We start from the raw sequence: 18703 nt of genomic DNA, 5'->3' as shown, positions 1-18703 counted from the left end.
GATCGTGATTGTCTCTGTTGCTGAATGAGCTAGGACGCTATTCAACTCTAATCTATGAGAGACTCACTAACTTCATGTAGGAACACCGTTACTTTGTCTCCTAACTCATTTTCCTAACAAGACAACCTCAATGATAAGACGCACACTGTTTTCAATGCATTTCTTGCTAAAAGAGCTAAGATCGTGATTGTCTCTGTTGCTGAATGAGCTAGGACGCTATTCAACTCTAATCTAAGAGAGACTCACTAACTTCATGTAGGAACAGCGTTACTTTGTCTCCTAACTCATTTTCCTAACAAGACAACCTCAATGATAAGACGCACACTGTTTTCAATGCATTTCTTGCTAAAAGAGCTAAGATCGTGATTGTCTCTGTTGCTGAATGAGCTAGGACGCTATTCAACTCTAATCTATGAGAGACTCACTAACTTCATGTAGGAACACCGTTACTTTGTCTCCCAACTCATTTTCCTAACAAGACAACCTCCATGATAAGACGCACACTGTTTTCAATGCATTTCTTGCTAAAAGAGCTAAGATCGTAATTGTCTCTGTTGCTGAATGAGCTAGGACGCTATTCAACTCTAATCTATGAGAGACTCACTAACTTCATGTAGAAACACCGTTACTTTGTCTCCTAACTCATTTTCCTAACAAGACAACCTCAATGATAAGACGCACACTGTTTTCAATGCATTTCTTGCTAAAAGAGCTAAGATCGTGATTGTCTCTGTTGCTGAATGAGCTAGGACACTATTCAACTCTAATCTAAGAGAGACTCACTAACTTCATGTAGGAACACCGTAACTTTGTCTCCTAACTCATTTTTCTAACAAGACAACCTCAATGATAAGACGCACACTGTTTTCAATGCATTTCTTGCTAAAAGAGCTAAGATCGTGATTGTCTCTGTTGCTGAATGAGCTAGGACGCTATTCAACTCTAATCTATGAGAGACTCACTAACTTCATGTAGGAACACCGTTACTTTGTCTCCTAACTCATTTTCCTAACAAGACAACCTCAATGATAAGACGCACACTGTTTTCAATGCATTTCTTGCTAAAAGAGCTAAGATCGTGATTGTCTCTGTTGCTGAATGAGCTAGGACGCTATTCAACTCTAATCTATGAGAGACTCACTAACTTCATGTAGGAACACCGTTACTTTGTCTCCTAACTCATTTTCCTAACAAGACAACCTCAATGATAAGACGCACACTGTTTTCAATGCATTTCTTGCTAAAAGAGCTAAGATCGTGATTGTCTCTGTTGCTGAATGAGCTAGGACGCTATTCAACTCTAATCTAAGAGAGACTCACTAACTTCATGTAGGAACAGCGTTACTTTGTCTCCTAACTCATTTTCCTAACAAGACAACCTCAATGATAAGACGCACACTGTTTTCAATGCATTTCTTGCTAAAAGAGCTAAGATCGTGATTGTCTCTGTTGCTGAATGAGCTAGGACGCTATTCAACTCTAATCTATGAGAGACTCACTAACTTCATGTAGGAACACCGTTACTTTGTCTCCCAACTCATTTTCCTAACAAGACAACCTCAATGATAAGACGCACACTGTTTTCAATGCATTTCTTGCTAAAAGAGCTAAGATCGTGATTGTCTCTGTTGCTGAATGAGCTAGGACGCTATTCAACTCTAATCTAAGAGAGACTCACTAACTTCATGTAGGAACACCGTTACTTTGTCTCCTAACTCATTTTCCTAACAAGACAACCTCAATGATAAGACGCACACTGTTTTCAATGCATTTCTTGCTAAAAGAGCTAAGATCGTGATTGTCTCTGTTGCTGAATGAGCTAGGACGCTATTCAACTCTAATCTATGAGAGACTCACTAACTTCATGTAGGAACACCGTTACTTTGTCTCCCAACTCATTTTCATAACAAGACAACCTCAATGATAAGACGCACACTGTTTTCAATGCATTTCTTGCTAAAAGAGCTAAGATCGTAATTGTCTCTGTTGCTGAATGAGCTAGGACGCTATTCAACTCTAATCTATGAGAGACTCACTAACTTCATGTAGAAAAGCCGTTACTTTGTCTCCTAACTCATTTTCCTAACAAGACAACCTCAATGATAAGACGCACACTGTTTTCAATGCATTTCTTGCTAAAAGAGCTAAGATCCTGATTGTCTCTGTTGTTGAATGAGCTAGGACGCTATTCAACTCTAATCTATGAGAGACTCACTAACTTCATGTAGGAACACCGTTACTTTGTCTCCTAACTCATTTTCCTAACAAGAAAACCTTAATGATAAGACGCACACTGTTTTCAATGCATTTCTTGCTAAAAGAGCTAAGATCGTGATTGTCTCTGTTGCTGAATGAGCTAGGACGCTATTCAACTCTAATCTATGAGAGACTCACTAACTTCATGTAGGAACACCGTAACTTTTTCTCCTAACTCATTTTCCTAACAAGACAACCTCAATGATAAGACGCACACTGTTTTCAATGCATTTCTTGCTAAAAGAGCTAAGATCGTAATTGTCTCTGTTGCTGAATGAGCTAGGACGCTATTCAACTCTAATCTAAGAGAGACTCACTAACTTCATGTAGGAACAGCGTTACTTTGTCTCCTAACTCATTTTCCTAACAAGACAACCTCAATGATAAGACGCACACTGTTTTCAATGCATTTCTTGCTAAAAGAGCTAAGATCGTGATTGTCTCTGTTGCTGAATGAGCTAGGACGCTATTCAACTCTAATCTATGAGAGACTCACTAACTTCATGTAGGAACACCGTTACTTTGTCTCCTAACTCATTTTCCTAACAAGACAACCTTAATGATAAGACGCACACTGTTTTCAATGCATTTCTTGCTAAAAGAGCTAAGATCGTGATTGTCTCTGTTGCTGAATGAGCTAGGACGCTATTAACCTCTAATCTATGAGAGACTCACTAACTTCATATAGGAACACCGTTACTTTGTCTCCTAACTCATTTTCCTAACAAGACAACCTCAATGATAAGACGCACACTGTTTTCAATGCATTTCTTGCTAAAAGAGCTAAGATCGTGATTGTCTCTGTTGCTGAATGAGCTAGGACGCTATTTAACTCTAATCTAAGAGAGACTCACTAACTTCATGTAGGAACACCGTTACTTTGTCTCCTAACTCATTTTCCTAACAAGACAACCTCAATGATAAGACGCACACTGTTTTCAATGCACTTCTTGCTAAAAGAGCTAAGATCGTGATTGTCTCTGTTGCTGAATGAGCTAGGACGCTATTCAACTCTAATCTAAGAGAGACTCACTAACTTCATGTAGGAACACCGTTACTTTGTCTCCTAACTCATTTTCCTAACAAGACAACCTCAATGATAAGACGCACACTGTTTTCAATGCACTTCTTGCTAAAAGAGCTAAGATCGTGATTGTCTCTGTTGCTGAATGAGCTAGGACGCTATTCAACTCTAATCTATGAGAGACTCACTAACTTCATGTAGGAACACCGTTACTTTGTCTCCCAACTCATTTTCCTAACAAGACAACCTCAATGATAAGACGCACACTGTTTTCAATGCATTTCTTGCTAAAAGAGCTAAGATCGTAATTGTCTCTGTTGCTGAATGAGCTAGGACGCTATTCAACTCTAATCTATGAGAGACTCACTAACTTCATGTAGAAACACCGTTACTTTGTCTCCTAACTCATTTTCCTAACAAGACAACCTCAATGATAAGACGCACACTGTTTTCAATGCATTTCTTGCTAAAAGAGCTAAGATCGTGATTGTCTCTGTTGCTGAATGAGCTAGGACGCTATTCAACTCTAATCTAAGAGAGACTCACTAACTTCATGTAGGAACACCGTAACTTTGTCTCCTAACTCATTTTTCTAACAAGACAACCTCAATGATAAGACGCACACTGTTTTCAATGCATTTCTTGCTAAAAGAGCTAAGATCGTAATTGTCTCTGTTGCTGAATGAGCTAGGACGCTATTCAACTCTAATCTATGAGAGACTCACTAACTTCATGTAGGAACACCGTTACTTTGTCTCCTAACTCATTTTCCTAACAAGACAACCTCAATGATAAGACGCACACTGTTTTCAATGCATTTCTTGCTAAAAGAGCTAAGATCGTGATTGTCTCTGTTGCTGAATGAGCTAGGACGCTATTCAACTCTAATCTAAAAGAGAGTCACTAACTTCATGTAGGTTGTGCAGATAAATTTTATTATAAAGTACAGAAACACTAACATTTAAAAACACTTAAAAACATCACAACCAAGTGTTGTGTTGCATACAGTGCATGAGGATAACATGCTCTGAGCTAACTCCCCCTCTTTTTGCAAATCTGAGTAAATCTCTACTTGGTCTCTGAAAGTAAATGAGTATTCTGTAAACATTGACTGACTGTAAACATATATGTGTTGCGTGCTAAACAAGAATCCCGAGATCAATATACAATTTACAATGCACAAATTCAGAGATAGCACAATATGGCAATTGGTCAATGTAAAAAAATAGAGTAATATCACCAAGTTCGATAGGGGGGAGATGCAGTGCCCCACGCGTTCCGCCTCAAGTGTGGCTTCCTCAGGGGTATATGGTAGAGTGTTTCCATGGAATATATATATATGTTGTCATTATTGGGCAAGTAATCTCACCTGTCTGAGTATGTGTCGCGCACTGGCTGGATACAGGAAGTGTATGTTGCCGGCGTGGGACGCCGCGCGCGCGCGCACACCCGGGCGCCGCGCGGCCGACACAATCCTCCGCCTCCAGCTTGCGTCAGCCGCGCGTCACCCGGTGGGCACGCCCCCAGCGCCCCGCCCGCCAGTTGTTGATGAAACTTACATGAATGTAATGGAGTGAGTACATTGCATGAGTGTAATAGAGGTGAGTATATGCCACCCAATAATGGTGCATTTAGATTTGGGTAATTTTAGACTGGCCAAAGTTGATTAAACTATATGGGCTATTGTATGTTCTGTGTAGTGGTGCTTGCAGATAAATGATGTTAATAACAAAAAATGAATGTCTCTGGTAGATGGATATGTTGTGGGGGCAAACAGACATGAAATATAGCCTATGTCCGGCTATTAATGTGTTCTTTCACACAGTCCTACAGGACATTAACCAATTACGCACAGACAAGAATCGAAACAAAAATATTTCTAAACAAGAGGAGGAAGCATTGAAAGCACTCAGCCTCAACAAAACATTCATAATTAGAGAGGCGGACAAAGGAGGTAATGTGGTTTTATGGGCAGTAGAGGACTACATTGAAGAAGCAAAAAATCAATTAAATAACCAAAAATTCTATTTCAGACTCCCATCGAATCCGACAACCATCTTCAAAAACAAACTTGATCGACTGATTTCTGAGGCCTTAAGTCAAAATGTAATCAGCAAAAAAGAAGCTACATATCTAAAAGTGGACGCACCGGTAACGCCAACTTTCTATCTGGTTCCAAAAATACACAAATCCATGTCAAAACCGCCAGGTAGGCCGATTGTAGCAGGAATAGGTGGGCTTTGTGAACGAGTGTGCATTTACCTTGATTTTTTCTTGCAGCCCATGGTTCTGCAATTGGAATCATACATACGAGATTCTATGCATCTCATAGAACAACTACAAGACATCGAAATCCATTCAGATACCCTCCTAGTAACAATGGATGTTGAATCGTTGTATACAAATATTGCCCATGACATAGGACTCAAAGCAGTGGCCTACCACCTGAACAAACAAGTCAACTCCGAACGTAAGCATGATTCCTTTATTTTAGATCTATTGCATTTTGCATTAAACCACAACTACTTTATATTTGATCAAGTCTATTACAGACAAATATCAGGCACAGCGATGGGTGCACGGTGTGCCCCCTCCTACGCTAATCTCTTTTTGGGATGGTGGGAGGAGACACACGTGCACCCCTTGCCCCATTTCCAAGCTAAAGTTCTTAAATGGTATCGCTTTATAGATGATATCATCTTCTTGTGGCAAGGTACAACAGGTGAATGTCTGGACTTCATAGAAGAACTGAACACCAATACCATCAATGTAAAACTGACGCCTTACATTTCCAACACTTCTGTGGAATTTCTGGATTTAAAGGTACTAACAAACAAAGAAAAAATAACTACTTCATTATTTCGTAAAAAAACAGCTACCAATAATATCTTACATTACAACAGCTTTCATCCGCAGCATTTAAAGAAGGGGATACCCTATAGCCAAATGCTAAGACTCAAGAGGAACTGTAGTGACCCCCAAGACTTTAAAACAGAGGCAAGAGAATTGACAAACAGACTGAGGGCAAGAGGTTACCCCAAAAAAGTGATCTCCCAGGCATACATGCGAGTCACCAAAATCAGCAGGGATACGCTACTAACACCCAAACCCAAAATATCAAAGAAAGACAATGAGGTTAGACTCATAACCACCTATAACAACCAATGGCAGGATCTTTACCAAATTCTAGGAAAAAATTGGAACATACTAAAGAGTGAACCTAGACTAAGGAACCTCATAAACACAAGACCCACAATCACGGCCAGAAGAGCAAAAAATCTCAAAGATCACCTCACAAGGAGTCATTTCATCCGACCCATTTCCAACACTACAGGAGGCCACCGAATAAAAGGAACATATGCCTGTGGTGAATGCAACATCTGCCAATACATGGCAAACAGAGATACATTTATCAATCCAATTGACAAAAAGGAATACAAACCAAGAGATTACATAAATTGTAAAACAAGAAATGTAATATATCTCCTAACCTGCACGTGCCCTAAAATCTATGTGGGACAAACATCACAACCACTAAAAAAGAGAATTCAGCAACACTTTTCCTCCATAAATATGGCCAAGAAACATTTTAAACAGGACAAAAACCTAACATCGGTAGCAACACACTTCATGAACTTCCACGGAAGTCAATGCAAAGGAGTCAAGATTTTTGGTCTGGAGAAGATAGTCACCAACATCAGAGGGGGAGATACTACCCCCATCCTACTACAAAGGGAATCCAGATGGATATACAATCTCAACTCTATGACACCAACAGGACTAAACGAAGAGCTCTTGTTCTCAGGATTCTACAGAAAAACATAATAATGACATCACAGGATGAAACTATTTTACATTGCGAACAGTTGGAGACATCCAGTGGTGAGTACTATCTTCTATCTACCAGTATCAACTATTAGATATAGAAAAAATAGGAGCAATACCTATTCTTGATAATTTAGACTATGGGTTAGAACAACAACTGGTTTATCAACACCTAGAGCTTGCTATGAAATAATATGGAAAACATTAACCTATGCGGATTCATATTGAGGTCTAGAGTCACATAAATAAACAAATACTTTCTCTAGGTATAATTAACATTAGGGGCTAGAGTCATAAATATAGTATCTGCACGAGTGATCACAGTTTTATATGCAATTATTAATTTTTTCTTTTCTCCACCTATCACACAGCACTTTCACCAGAATACCATTCGAATAACTAACGATTCCTTGACTTCAGGAACACCTTCCAGCACTGAAAATGGGACTTCTTCAACTAATCTCACCATAGAACCACTAAGAACACTAGTAACCATGAAGAATCTAAAATTCGGACCCAATATTCACGCATCACAAGGAGAAAATTAAAGATAAATTAAAGAAGAACAATAACACAAAGGACAGAAAGCAAGAAAGAAATGAAAGGTTTTTCACAGTATCACACAGAGACTCACTTTTATAATTTTTTTTTTTTTTTTCTCTATTTTTTTCTCTATTTTATATTATACTATATATTTCTATATTTCATGTCTGTTTGCCCCCACAACATATCCATCTACCAGAGACATTCATTTTTTGTTATTAACATCATTTATCTGCAAGCACCACTACACAGAACATACAATAGCCCATATAGTTTAATCAACTTTGGCCAGTCTAAAATTACCCAAATCTAAATGCACCATTATTGGGTGGCATATACTCACCTCTATTACACTCATGCAATGTACTCACTCCATTACATTCATGTAAGTTTCATCAACAACTGGCGGGCGGGGCGCTGGGGGCGTGCCCACCGGGTGACGCGCGGCTGACGCAAGCTGGAGGCGGAGGATTGTGTCGGCCGCGCGGCGCCCGGGTGTGCGCGCGCGCGCGGCGTCCCACGCCGGCAACATACACTTCCTGTATCCAGCCAGTGCGCGACACATACTCAGACAGGTGAGATTACTTGCCCAATAATGACAACATATATATATATTCCATGGAAACACTCTACCATATACCCCTGAGGAAGCCACACTTGAGGCGGAACGCGTGGGGCACTGCATCTCCCCCCTATCGAACTTGGTGATATTACTCTATTTTTTTACATTGACCAATTGCCATATTGTGCTATCTCTGAATTTGTGCATTGTAAATTGTATATTGATCTCGGGATTCTTGTTTAGCACGCAACACATATATGTTTACAGTCAGTCAATGTTTACAGAATACTCATTTACTTTCAGAGACCAAGTAGAGATTTACTCAGATTTGCAAAAAGAGGGGGAGTTAGCTCAGAGCATGTTATCCTCATGCACTGTATGCAACACAACACTTGGTTGTGATGTTTTTAAGTGTTTTTAAATGTTAGTGTTTCTGTACTTTATAATAAAATTTATCTGCACTATCTAAAACAGTTGTGATTTAAACCTCTTTGCACATCCCACCTTCTTACTCAAGAGATTTATATGAACAGGGATGTGAGGCATCTAGAGTTGCCCATATTCGTATAGTACTAACTTCATGTAGGAACACCGTTACTTTGTCTCCTAACTCATTTTCCTAACAAGACAACCTCAATGATAAGACGCACACTGTTTTCAATGCATTTCTTGCTAAAAGAGCTAAGATCGTGATTGTCTCTGTTGCTGAATGAGCTAGGACGCTATTTAACTCTAATATAAGAGAGACTCACTAACTTCATGTAGGAACACCGTTACTTTGTCTCCTAACTCATTTTCCTAACAAGACAACCTCAATGATAAGACGCACACTGTTTTCAATGCATTTCTTGCTAAAAGAGCTAAGATCGTGATTGTCTCTGTTGCTGAATGAGCTAGGACGCTATTCAACTCTAATCTATGAGAGACTCACTAACTTCATGTAGGAACACCGTTACTTTGTCTCCTAACTCATTTTCCTAACAAGACAACCTCAATGATAAGACGCACACTGTTTTCAATGCATTTCTTGCTAAAAGAGCTAAGATCGTGATTGTCTCTGTTGCTGAATGAGCTAGGACGCTATTCAACTCTAATCTAAGAGAGACTCACTAACTTCATGTAGGAACACCGTTACTTTGTCTCCTAACTCATTTTCCTAACAAGACAACCTCAATGATAAGACGCACACTGTTTTCAATGCATTTCTTGCTAAAAGAGCTAAGATCGTGATTGTCTCTGTTGCTGAATGAGCTAGGACGCTATTCAACTCTAATCTATGAGAGACTCACTAACTTCATGTAGGAACACCGTTACTTTGTCTCCCAACTCATTTTCCTAACAAGACAACCTCAATGATAAGACGCACACTGTTTTCAATGCATTTCTTGCTAAAAGAGCTAAGATCGTGATTGTCTCTGTTGCTGAATGAGCTAGGACGCTATTCAACTCTAATCTAAGAGAGACTCACTAACTTCATGTAGGAACACCGTTACTTTGTCTCCTAACTCATTTTCCTAACAAGACAACCTCAATGATAAGACGCACACTGTTTTCAATGCATTTCTTGCTAAAAGAGCTAAGATCGTGATTGTCTCTGTTGCTGAATGAGCTAGGACGCTATTCAACTCTAATCTATGAGAGACTCACTAACTTCATGTAGGAACACCGTTACTTTGTCTCCCAACTCATTTTCATAACAAGACAACCTCAATGATAAGACGCACACTGTTTTCAATGCATTTCTTGCTAAAAGAGCTAAGATCGTAATTGTCTCTGTTGCTGAATGAGCTAGGACGCTATTCAACTCTAATCTATGAGAGACTCACTAACTTCATGTAGAAAAGCCGTTACTTTGTCTCCTAACTCATTTTCCTAACAAGACAACCTCAATGATAAGACGCACACTGTTTTCAATGCATTTCTTGCTAAAAGAGCTAAGATCCTGATTGTCTCTGTTGTTGAATGAGCTAGGACGCTATTCAACTCTAATCTATGAGAGACTCACTAACTTCATGTAGGAACACCGTTACTTTGTCTCCTAACTCATTTTCCTAACAAGAAAACCTTAATGATAAGACGCACACTGTTTTCAATGCATTTCTTGCTAAAAGAGCTAAGATCGTGATTGTCTCTGTTGCTGAATGAGCTAGGACGCTATTCAACTCTAATCTATGAGAGACTCACTAACTTCATGTAGGAACACCGTTACTTTGTCTCCCAACTCATTTTCCTAACAAGTCAACCTCAATGATAAGACGCACACTGTTTTCAATGCATTTCTTGCTAAAAGAGCTAAGATCGTGATTGTCTCTGTTGCTGAATGAGCTAGGACGCTATTCAACTCTAATCTAAGAGAGACTCACTAACTTCATGTAGGAACACCGTAACTTTGTCTCCTAACTCATTTTTCTAACAAGACAACCTCAATGATAAGACGCACACTGTTTTCAATGCATTTCTTGCTAAAAGAGCTAAGATCGTGATTGTCTCTGTTGCTGAATGAGCTAGGACGCTATTCAACTCTAATCTATGAGAGACTCACTAACTTCATGTAGGAACACCGTAACTTTTTCTCCTAACTCATTTTCCTAACAAGACAACCTCAATGATAAGACGCACACTGTTTTCAATGCATTTCTTGCTAAAAGAGCTAAGATCGTAATTGTCTCTGTTGCTGAATGAGCTAGGACGCTATTCAACTCTAATCTATGAGAGACTCACTAACTTCATGTAGGAACACCGTTACTTTGTCTCCTAACTCATTTTCCTAACAAGACAACCTCAATGATAAGACGCACACTGTTTTCAATGCATTTCTTGCTAAAAGAGCTAAGATCGTGATTGTCTCTGTTGCTGAATGAGCTAGGACGCTATTCAACTCTAATCTATGAGAGACTCACTAACTTCATGTAGAAAAGCCGTTACTTTGTCTCCTAACTCATTTTCCTAACAAGACAACCTCAATGATAAGACGCACACTGTTTTCAATGCATTTCTTGCTAAAAGAGCTAAGATCCTGATTGTCTCTGTTGTTGAATGAGCTAGGACGCTATTCAACTCTAATCTATGAGAGACTCACTAACTTCATGTAGGAACACCGTTACTTTGTCTCCTAACTCATTTTCCTAACAAGACAACCTCAATGATAAGACGCACACTGTTTTCAATGCATTTCTTGCTAAAAGAGCTAAGATCGTGATTGTCTCTGTTGCTGAATGAGCTAGGACGCTATTCAACTCTAATCTAAGAGAGACTCACTAACTTCATGTAGGAACACCGTAACTTTTTCTCCTAACTCATTTTCCTAACAAGACAACCTCAATGATAAGACGCACACTGTTTTCAATGCATTTCTTGCTAAAAGAGCTAAGATCGTAATTGTCTCTGTTGCTGAATGAGCTAGGACGCTATTCAACTCTAATCTATGAGAGACTCACTAACTTCATGTAGGAACACCGTTACTTTGTCTCCTAACTCATTTTCCTAACAAGACAACCTCAATGATAAGACGCACACTGTTTTCAATGCATTTCTTGCTAAAAGAGCTAAGATCGTGATTGTCTCTGTTGCTGAATGAGCTAGGACGCTATTCAACTCTAATCTATGAGAGACTCACTAACTTCATGTAGGAACACCGTTACTTTGTCTCCTAACTCATTTTCCTAACAAGACAACCTCAATGATAAGACGCACACTGTTTTCAATGCATTTCTTGCTAAAAGAGCTAAGATCGTGATTGTCTCTGTTGCTGAATGAGCTAGGACGCTATTCATCTCTATTCTATGAGAGACTCACTAACTTCATGTAGGAACACCGTTACTTTGTCTCCTAACTCATTTTCCTAACAAGACAACCTCAATGATAAGACGCACACTGTTTTCAATGCATTTCTTGCTAAAAGAGCTAAGATCGTGATTGTCTCTGTTGCTGAATGAGCTAGGACGCTATTCAACTCTAATCTATGAGAGACTCACTAACTTCATGTAGGAACACCGTTACTTTGTCTCCTAACTCATTTTCCGAACAAGACAAGCTCAATGATAAGACGCACACTGTTTTCAATGCATTTCTTGCTAAAAGAGCTAAGATCGTGATTGTCTCTGTTGCTGAATGAGCTAGGACGCTATTCAACTCTAATCTATGAGAGACTCACTAACTTCATGTAGGAACACCGTTACTTTGTCTCCTAACTCATTTTCCTAACAAGACAACCTCAATGATAAGACGCACACTGTTTTCAATGCATTTCTTGCTAAAAGAGCTAAGATCGTGATTGTCTCTGTTGCTGAATGAGCTAGGACGCTATTCAACTCTAATCTAAGAGAGACTCACTAACTTCATGTAGGAACACCGTTACTTTGTCTCCTAACTCATTTTCCTAACAAGACAACCTCAATGATAAGACGCACACTGTTTTCAATGCATTTCTTGCTAAAAGAGCTAAGATCGTGATTGTCTCTGTTGCTGAATGAGCTAGGACGCTATTCAACTCTAATCTATGAGAGACTCACTAACTTCATGTAGGAACACCGTTACTTTGTCTCCTAACTCATTTTCCTAACAAGACAACCTCAATGATAAGACGCACACTGTTTTCAATGCATTTCTTGCTAAAAGAGCTAAGATCGTGATTGTCTCTGTTGCTGAATGAGCTAGGACGCTATTCAACTCTAATCTATGAGAGACTCACTAACTTCATGTAGGAACACCGTAACTTTGTCTCCTAACTCATTTTCCTAACAAGACAACCTCGATGACAAGACGCACACTGTTTTCAATGCATTTCTTGCTAAAAGAGCTAAGATCGTGATTGTCTCTGTTGCTGAATGAGCTAGGACGCTATTCATCTCTATTCTATGAGAGACTCACTAACTTCATGTAGGAACACCGTTACTTTGTCTCCTAACTCATTTTCCTAACAAGACAACCTCAATGATAAGACGCACACTGTTTTCAATGCATTTCTTGCTAAAAGAGCTAAGATCGTGATTGTCTCTGTTGCTGAATGAGCTAGGACGCTATTCAACTCTAATCTAAGAGAGACTCGCTAACTTCATGTAGGAACACCGTTACTTTGTCTCCTAACTCATTTTCCTAACAAGACAACCTCAAGGATAAGACGCACACTGTTTTCAATGCATTTCTTGCTAAAAGAGCTAAGATCGTGATTGTCTCTGTTGCTGAATGAGCTAGGACGCTATTCAACTCTAATCTATGAGAGACTCACTAACTTCATGTAGGAACACCGTTACTTTGTCTCCTAACTCATTTTCCTAACAAGACAACCTCAATGATAAGACGCACACTGTTTTCAATGCATTTCTTGCTAAAAGAGCTAAGATCGTGATTGTCTCTGTTGCTGAATGAGCTAGGACGCTATTCAACTCTAATCTATGAGAGACTCACTAACTTCATGTAGGAACACCGTTACTTTGTCTCCTAACTCATTTTCCTAACAAGACAACCTCAATTATAAGACGCACACTGTTTTCAATGCATTTCTTGATAAAAGAGCTAAGATCGTGATTGTCTCTGTTGCTGAATGAGCTAGGACGCTATTCAACTCTAATCTAAGAGAGACTCACTAACTTCATGTAGGAACACCGTTACTTTGTCTCCTAACTCATTTTCCTAACAAGACAACCTCAATGATAAGACGCACACTGTTTTCAATGCATTTCTTGCTAAAAGAGCTAAGATCGTGATTGTCTCTGTTGCTGAATGAGCTAGAACGCTATTCAACTCTAATCTAAGAGAGACTCACTAACTTCTTGTAGGAACACCGTTACTTTGTCTCCTAACTCATTTTCCGAACAAGACAAGCTCAATGATAAGACGCACACTGTTTTCAATGCATTTCTTGCTAAAAGAGCTAAGATCGTGATTGTCTCTGTTGCTGAATGAGCTAGGACGCTATTCAACTCTAATCTAAGAGAGACTCACTAACTTCATGTAGGAACAGCGTTACTTTGTCTCCTAACTCATTTTCCTAACAAGACAACCTCAATGATAAGACGCACACTGTTTTCAATGCATTTCTTGCTAAAAGAGCTAAGATCGTGATTGTCTCTGTTGCTGAATGAGCTAGGACGCTATTCAACTCTAATCTATGAGAGACTCACTAACTTCATGTAGGAACACCGTTACTTTGTCTCCTAACTCATTTTCCTAACAAGACAACCTCAATGATAAGACGCACACTGTTTTCAATGCATTTCTTGCTAAAAGAGCTAAGATCGTGATTGTCTCTGTTGCTGAATGAGCTAGGACGCTATTCAACTCTAATCTAAGAGAGACTCACTAACTTCATGTAGGAACAGCGTTACTTTGTCTCCTAACTCATTTTCCTAACAAGACAACCTCAATGATAAGACGCACACTGTTTTCAATGCATTTCTTGCTAAAAGAGCTAAGATCGTGATTGTCTCTGTTGCTGAATGAGCTAGGACGCTATTCAACTCTAATCTATGAGAGACTCACTAACTTCATGTAGGAACACCGTTACTTTGTCTCCCAACTCATTTTCCTAACAAGACAACCTCCATGATAAGACGCACACTGTTTTCAATGCATTTCTTGCTAAAAGAGCTAAGATCGTAATTGTCTCTGTTGCTGAATGAGCTAGGACGCTATTCAACTCTAATCTATGAGAGACTCACTAACTTCATGTAGAAACACCGTTACTTTGTCTCCTAACTCATTTTCCTAACAAGACAACCTCAATGATAAGACGCACACTGTTTTCAATGCATTTCTTGCTAAAAGAGCTAAGATCGTGATTGTCTCTGTTGCTGAATGAGCTAGGACACTATTCAACTCTAATCTAAGAGAGACTCACTAACTTCATGTAGGAACACCGTAACTTTGTCTCCTAACTCATTTTTCTAACAAGACAACCTCAATGATAAGACGCACACTGTTTTCAATGCATTTCTTGCTAAAAGAGCTAAGATCGTGATTGTCTCTGTTGCTGAATGAGCTAGGACGCTATTCAACTCTAATCTATGAGAGACTCACTAACTTCATGTAGGAACACCGTTACTTTGTCTCCTAACTCATTTTCCTAACAAGACAACCTCAATGATAAGACGCACACTGTTTTCAATGCATTTCTTGCTAAAAGAGCTAAGATCGTGATTGTCTCTGTTGCTGAATGAGCTAGGACGCTATTCAACTCTAATCTATGAGAGACTCACTAACTTCATGTAGGAACACCGTTACTTTGTCTCCTAACTCATTTTCCTAACAAGACAACCTCAATGATAAGACGCACACTGTTTTCAATGCATTTCTTGCTAAAAGAGCTAAGATCGTGATTGTCTCTGTTGCTGAATGAGCTAGGACGCTATTCAACTCTAATCTATGAGAGACTCACTAACTTCATGTAGGAACACCGTTACTTTGTCTCCTAACTCATTTTCCTAACAAGACAACCTCAATGATAAGACGCACACTGATTTCAATGCATTTCTTGCTAAAAGAGCTAAGATCGTGATTGTCTCTGTTGCTGAATGAGCTAGGACGCTATTCAACTCTAATCTAAGAGAGACTCACTAACTTCATGTAGGAACACCGTTACTTTGTCTCCTAACTCATTTTCCTAACAAGACAACCTCAATGATAAGACGCACACTGTTTTCAATGCATTTCTTGCTAAAAGAGCTAAGATCGTGATTGTCTCTGTTGCTGAATGAGCTAGGACGCTATTCAACTCTAATCTATGAGAGACTCACTAACTTCATGTAGGAACACCGTTACTTTGTCTCCTAACTCATTTTCCTAACAAGAAAACCTTAATGATAAGACGCACACTGTTTTCAATGCATTTCTTGCTAAAAGAGCTAAGATCGTGATTGTCTCTGTTGCTGAATGAGCTAGGACGCTATTCAACTCTAATCTATGAGAGACTCACTAACTTCATGTAGGAACACCGTAACTTTTTCTCCTAACTCATTTTCCTAACAAGACAACCTCAATGATAAGACGCACACTGTTTTCAATGCATTTCTTGCTAAAAGAGCTAAGATCGTAATTGTCTCTGTTGCTGAATGAGCTAGGACGCTATTCAACTCTAATCTAAGAGAGACTCACTAACTTCATGTAGGAACAGCGTTACTTTGTCTCCTAACTCATTTTCCTAACAAGACAACCTCAATGATAAGACGCACACTGTTTTCAATGCATTTCTTGCTAAAAGAGCTAAGATCGTGATTGTCTCTGTTGCTGAATGAGCTAGGACGCTATTCAACTCTAATCTATGAGAGACTCACTAACTTCATGTAGGAACACCGTTACTTTGTCTCCTAACTCATTTTCCTAACAAGACAACCTTAATGATAAGACGCACACTGTTTTCAATGCATTTCTTGCTAAAAGAGCTAAGATCGTGATTGTCTCTGTTGCTGAATGAGCTAGGACGCTATTCAACTCTAATCTATGAGAGACTCACTAACTTCATATAGGAACACCGTTACTTTGTCTCCTAACTCATTTTCCTAACAAGACAACCTCAATGATAAGACGCACACTGTTTTCAATGCATTTCTTGCTAAAAGAGCTAAGATCGTGATTGTCTCTGTTGCTGAATGAGCTAGGACGCTATTTAACTCTAATCTAAGAGAGACTCACTAACTTCATGTAGGAACACCGTAACTTTGTCTCCTAACTCATTTTTCTAACAAGACAACCTCAATGATAAGACGCACACTGTTTTCAATGCATTTCTTGCTAAAAGAGCTAAGATCGTGATTGTCTCTGTTGTTGAATGAGCTAGGACGCTATTCAACTCTAATCTATGAGAGACTCACTAACTTCATGTAGGAACACCGTTACTTTGTCTCCTAACTCATTTTCCTAACAAGACAACCTCAATGATAAGACGCACACTGTTTTCAATGCATTTCTTGCTAAAAGAGCTAAGATCGTGATTGTCTCTGTTGCTGAATGAGCTAGGACGCTATTCAACTCTAATCTAAGAGAGACTCACTAACTTCATGTAGGAACACCGTAACTTTTTCTCCTAACTCATTTTCCTAACAAGACAACCTCAATGATAAGACGCACACTGTTTTCAATGCATTTCTTGCTAAAAGAGCTAAGATCGTAATTGTCTCTGTTGCTGAATGAGCTAGGACGCTATTCAACTCTAATCTATGAGAGACTCACTAACTTCATGTAGGAACACCGTTACTTTGTCTCCTAACTCATTTTCCTAACAAGACAACCTCAATGATAAGACGCACACTGTTTTCAATGCATTTCTTGCTAAAAGAGCTAAGATCGTGATTGTCTCTGTTGCTGAATGAGCTAGGACGCTATTCAACTCTAATCTATGAGAGACTCACTAACTTCATGTAGGAACACCGTTACTTTGTCTCCTAACTCATTTTCCTAACAAGACAACCTCAATGATAAGACGCACACTGTTTTCAATGCATTTCTTGCTAAAAGAGCTAAGATCGTGATTGTCTCTGTTGCTGAATGAGCTAGGACGCTATTCATCTCTATTCTATGAGAGACTCACTAACTTCATGTAGGAACACCGTTACTTTGTCTCCTAACTCATTTTCCTAACAAGACAACCTCAATGATAAGACGCACACTGTTTTCAATGCATTTCTTGCTAAAAGAGCTAAGATCGTGATTGTCTCTGTTGCTGAATGAGCTAGGACGCTATTCAACTCTAATCTATGAGAGACTCACTAACTTCATGTAGGAACACCGTTACTTTGTCTCCTAACTCATTTTCCGAACAAGACAAGCTCAATGATAAGACGCACACTGTTTTCAATGCATTTCTTGCTAAAAGAGCTAAGATCGTGATTGTCTCTGTTGCTGAATGAGCTAGGACGCTATTCAACTCTAATCTATGAGAGACTCACTAACTTCATGTAGGAACACCGTTACTTTGTCTCCTAACTCATTTTCCTAACAAGACAACCTCAATGATAAGACGCACACTGTTTTCAATGCATTTCTTGCTAAAAGAGCTAAGATCGTGATTGTCTCTGTTGCTGAATGAGCTAGGACGCTATTCAACTCTAATCTAAGAGAGACTCACTAACTTCATGTAGGAACACCGTTACTTTGTCTCCTAACTCATTTTCCTAACAAGACAACCTCAATGATAAGACGCACACTGTTTTCAATGCATTTCTTGCTAAAAGAGCTAAGATCGTGATTGTCTCTGTTGCTGAATGAGCTAGGACGCTATTCAACTCTAATCTATGAGAGACTCACTAACTTCATGTAGGAACACCGTTACTTTGTCTCCTAACTCATTTTCCTAACAAGACAACCTCAATGATAAGACGCACACTGTTTTCAATGCATTTCTTGCTAAAAGAGCTAAGATCCTGATTGTCTCTGTTGTTGAATGAGCTAGGACGCTATTCAACTCTAATCTATGAGAGACTCACTAACTTCATGTAGGAACACCGTTACTTTGTCTCCTAACTCATTTTCCTAACAAGAAAACCTTAATGATAAGACGC

The 18703-nt window shown here is 39.1% G+C and overlaps 1 protein-coding gene across 4 annotated transcripts; it reads left to right on the top strand.

Moving 5' to 3' along the window:
- Nucleotides 1-5118: 5118 nt before the first annotated feature.
- Nucleotides 5119-7723, top strand: LOC140110385 (uncharacterized). 4 transcript variants are annotated; one of them, XR_011851444.1, is made up of 5 exons: nucleotides 5119-5489; nucleotides 5561-5750; nucleotides 5970-6103; nucleotides 6184-7162; nucleotides 7477-7723. XR_011851444.1 is itself a non-coding variant. In XM_072132209.1 (4 exons), exons 2-3 carry the CDS (start codon nucleotides 5564-5566, stop codon nucleotides 7103-7105), a joined length of 1323 nt encoding a protein of 440 aa, XP_071988310.1. In that variant the 5' UTR covers nucleotides 5119-5489; nucleotides 5561-5563; the 3' UTR covers nucleotides 7106-7162; nucleotides 7477-7723. The 4 variants fall into 4 exon arrangements, 3 of the variants coding, with proteins under 3 accessions (XP_071988310.1, XP_071988308.1, XP_071988309.1); XM_072132209.1 differs by having other exon boundaries at nucleotides 5970-7162; XM_072132207.1 differs by having other exon boundaries at nucleotides 5561-7162.
- Nucleotides 7724-18703: the final 10980 nt, after the last annotated feature.

Source organism: Engystomops pustulosus, unplaced genomic scaffold (genome assembly GCF_040894005.1).
Source record: "Engystomops pustulosus unplaced genomic scaffold, aEngPut4.maternal MAT_SCAFFOLD_270, whole genome shotgun sequence".
NCBI lineage: Eukaryota > Metazoa > Chordata > Amphibia > Anura > Leptodactylidae > Engystomops > Engystomops pustulosus.
The sequence above is the reverse complement of the archived record's forward strand: the minus strand, read 5'-3'. Positions and strand labels throughout refer to the sequence as shown.